This window comes from Anser brachyrhynchus, assembly GCF_964034855.1.
Source record: "Anser brachyrhynchus genome assembly, chromosome: 6".
Lineage (NCBI taxonomy): Eukaryota > Metazoa > Chordata > Aves > Anseriformes > Anatidae > Anser > Anser brachyrhynchus.
Window position 1 is genome coordinate 16,019,330 of NC_137700.1, and position 13,413 is coordinate 16,032,742.

General features: G+C 35.5%; 1 protein-coding gene across 9 annotated transcripts in view; it reads right to left on the reverse strand.

The window, feature by feature from the left end:
* The window catches only part of CCSER2 (coiled-coil serine rich protein 2), a 72,694-nt gene that overhangs the window by 8,826 nt on the left and 50,455 nt on the right, over nucleotides 1-13,413 (reverse strand). For 5 of the 9 annotated variants that reach the window (XM_080597913.1, XM_080597910.1, XM_080597914.1 and 2 more), the window contains 3 exons: nucleotides 13,105-13,191; nucleotides 10,837-10,923; nucleotides 9,704-9,802 (listed from right to left, as the gene is read on the reverse strand). In XM_080597913.1, the coding sequence (XP_080454039.1) occupies nucleotides 9,704-9,802; nucleotides 10,837-10,923; nucleotides 13,105-13,191 (273 nt within the window). Of the gene's footprint in view, nucleotides 1-1,776; nucleotides 1,862-9,703; nucleotides 9,803-10,836; nucleotides 10,924-13,104; nucleotides 13,192-13,413 lie in introns of all 9 variants that reach the window. The other 4 variants (XM_080597918.1, XM_080597916.1, XM_080597917.1 and 1 more) reach the window with 1 other exon arrangement.

A 13,413-nucleotide genomic window follows, 5' to 3' on the forward strand; every position in this document is an offset into this window, starting at 1 on the left:
AGTAATAAGTCACTGATCTTCTGAGCATCAGATGAATTTCCAACATACCTCTTAATTTATATTTAATTTTTTCTCAGCCTTGATCAAAAAGGTACTTAGACAAAGAAAAATGCTAGAAACAATTATAAAAATATTTTCCTGAGCAGCAATTAGAGTTTAAGTTGATTAGTCCAGTTAGGTTAATCACATCAATTTTAACCTACTTTATTTTCATTAATATTAATCATAGAATTTAATACATAATATGTATACTAAATAATCCAACCAGCTTTAGTAATGGAAGTTCACTATGGAGTTCCTGAAAAAGAAGCTGCTGCTGCTGGTGGAAGAACAAAGTAGGGGCTCAGAACTGGTAAGAGATTAGCAGTTTTCTTCTTTGTAAGACAGTCAGAGTGAATGATGTGACAACAGAGGCGCACATCTGGCAGCTTGGACACCACCATCCCATTCTATGATTGGTAAGCTCCAAAAACATGGTATTTATATGTTCCTTGGATCTAATAGCTATCTTTTCAAAATATTTCTCTGCTGACAGGACAGCAAACTAGTTATGCTGTGCTACGGCTTGCCCTCTAGCCAGAAACAGACCACATGATGATCAGCTTTTGAGGTTCTACATTCATTACACTTACACATACGCACACAGAGAAACAAAGCGAATCCCTCTATGGCATAGAGAACAGCCTATGAAACACAGAGTGCATTCCTGGTGAGTTGATTAAATGAATATTGTCACAGAAACGTCAAGAGAGTATTTGAAATATAATTTGAGATAATTTACAAGATTTTTTTTCTTGCATTTGAAATAATCAGTAGTATTATTTCAAATAATGAAATAGATGTAAGCTTAGTTTTCCAAGGTGCAGTTTATTCTTCAGATCTCCGCTGGGGCTGGAAATTTTAAGCGTTTCCATAATTTTACTGTATTTCCTGTCCAAATACACTCTTGGACATTGCTAAGCAAACACTGTAATTTTCAAATTACAGTAAGTTTTAAAAATATAACTTTAGCTTTATTAACCAGTTATATTTCTCTGAACAATTATCTGTTTACAATGCAATACCCAAGCACAAAATAAGACTTACCATTTCTCTATGATTATGTAAGCACACATTTTTAAAATCAGCAATTGTCTTGTTTTGCAGATCCAAGCCAAGAGAACAAAAGCATCTTAAAACAGCCCGTATTATAGCTAGCACAAAAGCAATGTTAGCAAATCATGCAGGTTTTGCAACAGCCACTTCAATGTATTAGAAGTCTTTTTACAATGAACATCGTGAGGAAAAAAAATACTAGTTTCAGGAAAGCCATTCTGTAAGTTAAGAAAACTTCTTGTGAGAGGCAATGGCAACTACACTTTTCTCAACAATATTTTTACATACTTCCACAACATATTTATGTAAATACAACCACATATGCAAACATGCAGACTCATGAGCAAACAGAACACACAAATAGGAGAGTATATTACAGCCATGAAAAAAGGGAAAAATGCAGCAAGCAAGATTTATGTTAAGACAAGACGGGAAACAGGGGCCTATTCGGTTTTGCCTGAGGAAATGCTGAAGTAAATCAGCGTTTAACATCTGTTATAAAGCTCTAAGTTGTAGCTGCTTATATGCTGGCTGAAGGAAGCAATTTGGTTAGCCACAGACTGTTGTGTATGCCTGTAAATCTGCCTGAAAAAGGAGGATACTACGAGATGAACAGTGCGTGCAAAGGGAAAGCTTCTACTGGAACACAGTGAGGGAGATGAGTGAGAGGTACAGACTCACTCTGTCTGCGGTGCGGTGGAACAGTCCGAGGGATGCCCTGGAATGAGCCCTGCCAGGGAGAGAAGGAGGGAGCAGAATACCCACCCTGTGCAGAAAGAGAGAGGGGGAGAAGTATAATAAAAAAAGAGAACAGGGAAAAACAAGACACCAAAAAGCCACACCAACCTTTTCTGTTTTCCCCCAGAAAGGCATCGTTATATTCACAGTTTTGCCACTTTAAGGCAGCCTTAAAGTCCACATTACAATGCCCTAAACTAGCCAGAAGTCTTACACAAATCCATTTTAATTCAATATATATGTACACATTTCTGTTAAAGATATTTTTAAGGGAAAAATATAGGAGCTGAACTTTTCGTGTTAAAATGGATGCTACAATTGTTATTTTCATAGCGTTCAAAAATGTTTTTAAAATGTCTCCCTGATTAGTACATTGGTTAACAATACCAATCCACTGGGAAACCACTCAGCTTCAGTTTACAACAAAAAGATTCTATCTCAGAAAACATTTCCTAGCAAAGCCTGCTGCATTTTGATAGTATTACTGAATGTGAAGGAGGAGAGGTGACATTTAAATGTTTTCTTTGCATTTCGTTTTAAGAGCTTGAGCTTTCTTCTACAGGATCAGAGAATTGTGACTATGTATGTCAATGACATGCAAGGTTTGGCTGTCAGACGTTTCAGATAACTGAAGAAGTGATCCAAGGAAAAGTAACTTTATGTAGTTTATCATTTTTCCCTTTAAAGGAAACCTACCCAAGTTGGAATTACCCTTTTAAATTAGACCATCTTGATTTCCTATTTTAGCAAGACAGCTTTAAGTCTCTAAAATCCCTTTGTTTACCAATTAAAAATGTCTGTTTCAGCAGGCTCTGGAATACTGGTGCTGAGAATAAGGACTGCCATTGCTTCCTGGCTACCAGTAACCAACAGACAGCAACAGCAACCATTTGTAGCATTCCCTCATATAGCAGGTATAACACAGCTGAACAAACATCTCTATCAGAATTGACAAGAACACAATCTGCTCCTCTCCTCTTGTTTCTCTGCTGGCCTATCAGTTGCATATCATATTGCCCTTTGTCCAAGGCTGGACAAATAATTCAGCAGAATTTTATTTCCATGCTTCTTTTAAAAGAATATTAAGCATCAAATTATTTCTACAAAAAATATTCTGCTTTTATTTATCCTAGCAAATATTATTTTACTTATCCTAGCAGAAGTTTAAACACTCCCCTGAACTACCACTTGTCTTAATCTAATTAGATTTTATCCATCATTACTCCAAGTTTCATTCCTGTTAAGACATAACTTAATGCATCCCATTTAAATCAAGTCTTAGACTTTGTTAGTTAGAACACAAACTAGAACAGGAAATAAAGAAAAAAGTTGAGAAGACTTCTTTATTCTTCAGAAGCTGAGACAATTACTCGAAAGAAATTGCAAGGAAAAAATTTATTTTTTTATCCAATTATCTCTAGATGGAGATATTGATTATTTAACATGTTCTTATAGCCCTCCATCAGTAATCATCAATGTTCACACAATTTTTAGACTGCTGCACGAAAGAACATACCTAGTTTCAGTTAAGCAGTATTAGAAAACAATGTAATATACTGTATTAAAAACAGAAATATTCCTAGAAACAAGATGAATTGGTCAGTGATTGATGAGATTAACAAAAGCTTTACATTCACACAACACTGTACAAAAGAAGACTACATTTTTCAGGCCAGCCGTAGTAGGCTTGCTCACATTTTATCCTGTCATGGTGGAGGAACAACAACAGAAAATTCTTCCCATTCTCTAAACATAACATAATCTCCAGACTGTAGAAAAGCCCAGTATCATCAGGTACAGGTCTCATCTTCTAAAGGCCTCTTCAACACGGCAATGTGTTTTTTTGTCACCGGTGGTGTTTTTTGGTTTTTTTTTTTTCCTGTTAGATTTCTTTGACATTAAGGCATTAAATTAAGAGGATAGGTGAAAATTTTATATTTTCTTCCTTCCTTTAAAGAAAGGGATTAAGGCAAGTACAAGCCAGCTGATCTACAAAAGGCATGATATTACTGTAAAAGCAAAGAAGTATTTAGACGTATTGATACATTGCAGAGCTTTTTAAGCATCCATATTAGCACGTCGAAGCACAGCCCTAAATACAGTCTTCTCTGTAATTCTTCATGGTATTTAATCATTACTCATTGACTGGAGAAGTAAATGAAGGAAGGGCAAATAACTTCTTTCAGTGTTTTGCCTGCTAAAATAAACTGCTCTCCAGGCATGGTTCAGTTCCCTTCTCACTGATGCCAGAGAACATTCTATGAACTGAGAAGCAGAACCAGCTATTCCTCTGGCAGCAGTCTTCAGAGATTACATTGCTCCATGCAGGCAAATCTCAAAAGCTAGATTTCTCCTTTGCAGAAATCATAATAGCATTGCCTAATTGTACATTAAATAAAGTAATTAAAAATCAACATCAGTGGAACTGAATAAGAAACAAGAAATACAGTGTTGGGAATTTATTAGTGGGGGTATTTCAAGTTGATTTTTTTTTTTTTAATGATAAAGACTGTACTGATCCTCAGATACATTACATTAAAAGAGGGGTATCTGACAGTAAGGCTGGCTTAAGAAAAGATGACTTTTCTTTTAATAGCATTTTACAGAACTTCAGCAAAGAAATCTACAAAGCTCTTCTTTCCAGAATGACTCACATTCACTCCCCCATTAGTCAAACATATGGTGATGCTCCCAAGAAATCCAAAGAACAGGAAAAAAACACATACAGACAAATAAGTGTGTCTCCTAGATCATGACATATATCTAAAACATACAGAAAATAGTAGTTTCCTAAAGAATATACGGAAGAGATGTGAAAAACAATCTTTTTTTGCTTGACTATTAAAGAGCCTCTAAAACCAATAAGCAAACACTGGTAGAATTGAAAGATGAGAACACTACTTACCTAAGTTTATTTTAAAAAATGAATTATGTAAAAGTGCGAAAACCAATAGTATTCTTCTAGGTTCTGAAGCTTAGTGTGACGCAGGTCTTTACACTTGCACTTTAACTTTAGACAGCAGTCCCCACATTTCCTCCCCTCAGCTGTTATGTGCATCCAGGCCCTAAACTTAAGTCCCATTCCTCTCATTTCCCAGATACTGAAATTGTGAAACAACAGAAACATCCCAACAGAAAAGTGATTCAGAATTTAGTACCAGGCAAAATACTCAGGAAAAGGGTGGAAAAACGAGACCAATTGAGATCACGCAGCCTACAAACCAGAACAAAGTGATGAACGTTTTTCACAGAATGTGATGAATCGTACAATTGCTGCTAAAACCTTTGACCTGAAGTTTCGACCTTCACTGCACTGCAAAACTTGTTGGGGGCCAGGAGGATTCGTTTTTAGAAAAATGCTACTACAATGATATTAAGGCCAGAGTTTTCCATTGCTAGGAAGAGACCTCAACCTTAGAATAAGCAATCACATGAATAAAAGCAATTGCTTTTGCCAGAACAGGACAAGAGAAATAATTCTAAGGTACTGCTGCATAGTAATCTTAGACCAACAGCCAAACATTGCAGCTATTTTTCCAAGGATACAGCAATATCCAAAACCACTACTGCTTTGCTTTAAAATGTCTTTCCTGTTACAGAAACAAATACAGGCAAAACCCACTTTTATCCACGTCTGTCTTTGCTGTCTCACCTAGCATTGCCAGCTGTCCCATACAAACTCAGAGCACCACCTCATGAACAAATTTACAATGACATACTCCAAGTATCAATGCAAACAAAATGTTTTCGCAGCTGTTTCCTTTTGCTAGCCTAACACCCAGGAAGATTATAAATGAACAGCTCTGACATGCAATGGTATTCTTGGAAGTAGAGAACATCAAGATTTATGTGCTGGTTTTAGACTGAACAAACAAGAACTGCTGTGAAAGATTTAAAGGACCTCTGCTCTGCACATGCCTACATGTCATGCAGCATCACTGTAACAAAGCAAGAAGCAGGTGCACAAGACTATCTAGTCCAGTCATGGTACTGTGTCGCCAAGAAAGTACATGCATTAGTGGTCTTTTTTAGTATATTAAAACAGATCAGCAAGTGAACAGCACAGCAGAGAAGTGCTGGACAATGGGAGAAACCTATGCCAAATGTGAAGATAAACACTTACATAGCAACTAGGCTTCAATACCTGGAAATTTAAAGTTGCAGAATCAAAGCATACTGAAGATTTATAGCTCAGGGAAGAAAATACTCAAAGACAACAATACAAAGACAACCAAAGCATTATGAAGGTTCACCGAAACAATTGATGTGAAAGGCTTTGGAACAAGCAGCTGGAACAATACACTAATGGAAGGTAAAGAATATCTCAGCGCAGAAGTAGAAAAGAGGTGTAGCAAAGAACAAGAATATGCATGCTCCTGTGCACACTGAGTTTTTCTATTGTTTTACAAGAGACAAGAGTGAAATTATATATAACCTTTAAAAAGTAAAATAAATCTCATCACCACTTGCTACTCTGAGACAGAGGAGAAAGTCAGCTCTTACTGTTACTATTTACTGTTTCAAGGCACAGGAGAGCACTTGAATCATGTTCTGCTAAGGAACTGGACCTCAGGGCCAGAATTTTTCACAGGCATGTTCATCCAAATTCAGGGGCTTATAGTTAGCTTAATGTACTTCACTTCTCAGCATCTGCAAACAACCTTTCTAGTTCAAGACATCAAATAACTTGACAACAGAAATTGAAGACATCTAACCCCTGTTAGTACCTTTAAAATCTCAGTATCTTTCACTATTTTGTATTACAAAAACAATGCTGCAAAACACGCAAGACAATTGTGGTAATGCTCATATTTTTTCTCCCTGTAAGCTTTCTCCATCAACATTAAATTCCTCAGGTAACTTTGTATTCAAAACTTCCATCAAGTTTTTACTTTTATTATTCTCATGATAGTTAAACAGAACGAATATATTGACTAGAAGTGAATTCAGTATAAGAGATGTATATAAAATCCGTCTAGACGTGTCATGCTCTACCCTGGCAGTCAATACCTGCACAAGACTTTATTCTGAGGATGGCTAACCAAAAAGAATGGTTGCCTCTAAATTATCATTGTCTATATACACAATCAAATTATATAATGCAGTTTTTAGCATACTTGCAGGACACAAGACGTACCATGTAACAACCAGAGTGTGACCGGGCAATAAGTAGCTATTAAATTTTAATATGCCCAGTTTTCAAAACAGGTTTGAAGAATTAACCTAAAGTTACACAGCTCACATTTATGGGCATATTTACCTCTAAATATAACCCTTGCCCCCCATAGAAGTACTTTCAAAAAATTTGTGGTCTCTTAAGAATAACCCCAAATTTATTTTCACATCAACATGGGCCATTTTCTAGAACTGTATCTGGTAATAAAGAAACAAACTGATAATATAAAATTTTTGAAAGAATACATTTAATGATACTTACGTGTCTATTCACTAGGAAAACCATGAAGCAATCATGAATATTAGATATTTTAAGTAAAGAGTAAAATTGCAATAAACTACTGCAATTAACATGGTCTTAAATTTCTGAGATCTTTTAATAGCTTATTTCCACTCTCACTAGTCTCTAGCTTATTCCAGCAACTATTCGTTATATACCACTACGTTAACAAAGTTTGTTAAGCACATTTATGGAAGTATTTCTTGAAAAAGTGACTAACTATGTTCAAGGACTTATTTATGCTTCACAAATTAAAACACAGTATCAGTTCTACTAAAATTTGTGAACTGTTAGAACAAAGTTCCTCCCTCAAGAAAACGTAGCTTACTTCTGCTTTCCACTGCAAGTGACATTTTGTGTTATTGGGTTCCAGATCGACAATAACTTCATGTCAAGGCTTTATCTACATTTATTCTACTTATATTAAACCATGCAATAAAGCATACAGCAAAGGAACTATTAAACCAGAAAACTGAGGTCTGATTATTAGAACTGGAACTTGGCTACAGCAGCAAAACTGCTGCCGTTCAAGAAATCCTGCCTTAAGCAGCTACTATCAATTTGTTTGTTTTGGGTTTTGTTTGTTTGTTTTCAATGTCTTCTCATTTGCTTTTAAGTTTCATGGAGTCATTCTGTAAGCGTTCTGCCAAAAAACTTTGAGCTATTATTTACAAACAACAGTTCCTGAAAAGCAGTTTATTTTGAACATTTGTCAATACTTTGCATTTTCCAATTCCACTATCAATTGTCTTGAGAAATTTCACATGTAAAGATAAAAATACTGAGAGGTTCATTATGTGTATACATAAACGTATATAAAGACACACCCAACCAGGAACATAGTGGTAAGCCCTTTTTTTAAAAAAAAGATATTCTCCCTTAACCTGAATTAATTTCCGTATGACAATAGTATATTTTCAAGCAAAAGTACTGAATAAGTTCAAAGGAGTGTACTTCACCTTGATCAAAGAGATAATGGGGTTAAATGAATCCTTTACCTGAGATTTAATGTCTTAGCTTCCTCCCGTTCTCCATCTCCTCCAATATTTTTGTCTTACAAATTAGTAATACAGGTTGCTCAAACCGAAACTTCTGCAGTTAGCAATTAACTTTTAATAGTTACTAATCTGTCTCTGAATTTACATTGAAAATGAGATCGGAAAAAAAAGGACCACCAACAATAACCACTAACTTAGGCACAGTATCAGTGTAGAAAAACATTATATGAATGTCACAGATGAAATTAAAGCCTGGGAAAAAGAAATAATACAAGAGCTCCAAAGACATAGGATAACAGAATGGAACATCAAGGACATTACACTTACTTACTGGAACAGAGGTGCCAGAACAAACTAAGAGACAGTTAAGGTTATGTTCTCTTTACTTTGGGTGCTTTCTGGAAAAAATGTTGAAAAGCTAGGTCTCAACAGGAGAAAGTGTTTGCTAGCAACTGCTAATCATACCACATGGTGGTATTTCTATCCTAGCACCAGATATTTAAAAGAATAGTTTTAGAGGGCTGGCAGGGGTGATTCATCTTTACTACAATCTGACATCAAATAACTAGTGGCAGGGTAAAAGGAAACAAGAATTCTAATCCATTTTTAATCTTCCAAAGAAATCTCTCAGGATTCTCTCTCTAGAAGCAGTAGCTGCAAGATTATGATCTGAAGACTATTTGCTGGTGACTGATAAAAGCCTTGTTCAAAGACATTTCCTTATTATTTAATATCAAAAGTGTTGCCTCCCCTCACATCATCTTAAGTACTCCATTACTGATCCTTGAAGAATTTAACAATGTTGTATAATTTAACAATGTTGTATAATGGAAGCAAATATGATCCATGCAACAACATATGGGAATGAACATGTCCTTTGTCAAAGTGATTTTCACCCAATAATTTTTTGAATAAGCTAAGTTCTTCAAATAAATGATTGAAAAAAAATATTAACTTTTCTGTTGTTGCTGTTGTTTTTTACACTTAGGGACTGAGAGTTAGAATACACTGTTACTTTTCTTCAAACACGTGCACAGCAGCAATGAAACTTCAACAACAAAAAACAGATATGAATACCTATGACTTGAAAATCAAGATAGGAAAGTGTCTTAATGTATGCTTAGATATACGGCGTGGGCTGCCTGTAACATAAACAGTGCAAAATATGATTAAACACAAAATTCTAAAATTTAATTATATATTTTAAAATAAAAGCTTGTAATAAACTTATAAATAAGAAAAGGTCAGCAACAGAATGTGTACGGTACGCACAGCAGTAAGGATGTATGAATAGAACACTCATTTAAGAGTATAATCTCTTAAATAAGGCCAGCCAACTTGTGTAATAAAATTAAGAATAAAATTGGGGAGTGAAATACAAAGTAATATCCAAGAAGGAGTGGCAAATTTTACTCACAGAACTCCTTCTCCAGGAGGTTTGCGTAAATTTATCAGCGCACACAGACGTTGCCCCTGAAGGTTTATGGTTGTCTCTCTGGCAGTTACATCTAGTGGCCTTAACCCCCGAAGAAAGAGAAAGAAGAATTTATTAGAAAACAACTAGGAAAGATTCTTGAAAAGCACCATTGAGGCCCAGAAGTCAATACCATGTTTATTTTGTATTGATACAAATAGAGTATTGGTCTAGTGTTAATTGCTTATCTAACATTTAATTCTCCAGGACTACGTCTCCCTGTCAGGAGGGTACTTGAAAGATCTGGATCATACATATGCATCTGCACAAAAATGCAGTAATTGCAAATATCTGCAATTAATCAAGAAGATGAACAGGCAGGTAACGGTATGTTCAAAAGCTTTACTCAGTATATATCAAGACGAAATTGAAACACAAGTGTTTCTACCATTTAACAAAGGGAAGGTGCATGGGGACTGTTATGAAACTTATTATAAAATGAAATTTCATATCCAATGTCATAACACATCCTATAGTGTGAATTAAGTTTCACGACCATTAATTTAAAAAGGGTTATGAAAGCAGTTATAAATAGTCTCATTAGCCAAGGAAAATGGCATGGACTGCACAGGAAAATCACAAATAAAAAGTTATTCTCATCACAGAAATCTATTTGTAATTTTCTTCTAAAGCCCAAAATACATTTAAGTGACATCATACCCCCCCCTCCATTCTGTTTTGTGGTTTTGATTGAGACAAGATCAATCAATGAGTTTCAAGTAAATTCAAAAAGCAATTTATCTAAAATAGCTTCAGAAAATGGCTTGAGAACATGGGACTGTTTTGCAAGAATTGTCATACCAGACTAGTTTGCTGGAACCAAATGCAGAAATATACATGGCAAAACCCAAAGTTTACTCTGAACAGGAACAAAAAGTGAAGAGGCATAAAATAATTTTGCCTGGGGATATCTGTGTTTATCTGGACCTGATTTATGATAAGCGTCCCCTAGTTTCAGAGATGTAACTTTTATTTGGTCAATTTAATATTAAACAAAAAATCATGACTGGCCCTACTGAATTAAAGATCCCCAAGTACATACTTGGATTTTATTAAGCATTTAACATTATACTTACAAGTTGATGCTCTAATTGGTTGATTGTTTCATCCTTTTTCTTCAGTTCATCTTTAAGCTTCCTGATCTCATTCACCAAATCTTCTGTCTGCAACAGAACATTGGGCAATACGAAGTTTTCCATATGGGCTATACAACCTAACTCAACGCCTCTACAGGACATGCTACTTCAGGTGTTCATGGAGCCCTAACAGTAATATTAGCACATGCTTTCCTCATCTTTTTCATTTGGTGAAGTCGGCTGATAAATACAACTAAGAACAAAGAACCTTGACTAAAAGTCTCTTTCAAAGAGAGTTTAACCAACTCCCTACATTCACAACGTGCAAGTAAATCAGCTGCAATTTCAATACAGATTCGTCCGTCATTCAAGAAACTGGTGTCATGGAGTTAAAAAAAAATACCCTAACCATTAAATACTGCCTCTAGTAGTATTTCTGTTAGTAGTAGAAATATTTGGACTGGTATTATTTAACATCTTTGTTGGCAACATGGTCAGTGGGATTGAGAGCACCCTCAGCACGTTTGCCAGCGATACCAGGCTGTGTGGTGGTGTTGGCACTTTGGATGGAAGGGATGCCATCCAGAGGAACTTTGACAGGCTTGAGAGGTTGGCTCGTGTAAACCTCATGAAGTTCAACAATGCTAAGCATAAGGTCCTGCGCTTGGTCAGGGCAATCTCAAACATCAATAACAGGCTGTGTGATGAGTAGATAGAGAGCAGCCCTGCAGAGGAGGGCTTCGGGATATTGGTGAATGAAAGCCCAAAGGTGAGCTGGCCGTGTGTACTTGCAACCCAGAAAGCCAATTGCATCCTGGGCTGTATCAAAAACAGTGTGGCCAGCAGGTTGATGGACATGATTCTCTGTCCCTCTACCCCACTCTCATGAGACCCCACCTGGAGTACTCCATTCAGCTGTAGGGCCCCCAGAATGCAAACAGTAGAATTGATTTGAATTCATCCTACTAGAAACTGACAACTTCAAATCATGCAAAGTTCAGAAAATTAAAAAAATATATATATATGCAAGTTTGATTTAAAAAAAATTATTTCTCATCACATGGTAATCTTAACGTACTTCACAGCTGTGCCATTAAAGCTAGGCCATACATTGAGGGGTGTTCTTTCATCCAGTCGCATACATCTACTTTCATTTTCACTAAGTGTTATTAGTTACTGCTTTAGGACAGCATCCAGATGGATTTCTTGTACAGTTTTTCTAAACCATATGCTAACTTCAATTAAGGAAATGACCATTCAAAGTGTCAGCTAAACCTAGCTTTTGTTTTTTGCTATGAAGTTAAAAACCAACATATTTTCCTTCAGAATTTAAAACTAAAATTGTGAGGGAGACGGCTGTCGAAGTACAAGTACAACTAACATATCAGACAAACAATTCTAAAGAAAATAAGTCCTAAATGAACTGTTAATAATGTAGAAATCAGGATTGTTAAAGGATCATGCATATTGATCTATGGTTTTGGCAAACCTCTTAAACCCTGAAATCAGGATTTGGACAAGTGACCTTCAAACAGAAATTGGATTCTAAGTGTTCTTCCCTTTCAAAATATATTTTCAACTTCATTATCTCCTCAACAAGTATTATTCTCCTACTGTAGAGTAGGATTACTGATCTTTCTATATTGACTTTATAGTAAGAGCCTCCAGTAATTCCATAAAACTTCAGCACTGTAGAAAGCACAAGTCTGTGACCATAAAAGATGATCCTTTCTGGAACAACCATTGTGATTGCTTCTCTCTTTAATACCCATTTTAAAACAATAAATACAACTTTGATTTTGTGGGGATCATTCTGTTAATTTTTGAGTTCTTATGTTTGCTATACCTGCAGTATTTCAGGAAAAACTTGCTTTAGAGGAATGATTTTAAACTGGAGCATAAGTCAACAGAAAGTCTCATGAAATACAGCATGTAATGAAAATTATGGTATGATTACACTTCAACGCAAAAATTGTCATTAGCAAAAATTGTCTTTTCAAATTCTAACAGTTATCAAATTGAGAAAAATCTTGAAAGATGTTACTCTACAGTTTAATTCGCCACAATTGCTACAAGTATCAAAAGTTATGTTTAATTATTTAAACAGTACTGGTATTAGTATTTCAGAAGGTCAAATAAATCCTTTCATTATAACAAAATTTGATTTGACAAAATAGATTTGAATAGATGCAATAAACATTACTTCAGTAATAAAAATTAATTTTCTTTTTACAAACAAGTTCTGGAGAGTAAATCAGTGTAATTTACCTTAGTGTAAGTTGACTCAGGTTCTTGTGGTTCTGGACTGGATGGAATTGAGAGTGTGATGTCCTGGAGTGACACATTCTCATCATTCTAAGAGAATAAGAAGAAATCATTAAATTACTCATTGGAAAAAACAAACAAACAAACAAAAACATACTCTTCCCAACTTTCTTTCAAGGATGTAGATAGACACATCACCCCTGCAGAACCTGCAACAGTGTCTGACTTCTCTCACTGTGAATTTTCCTTTCTTGCTGTTGTTTTCATCTGATATGAAAGCGTGCCTTGCAGCACACATACACTGCCCAAACA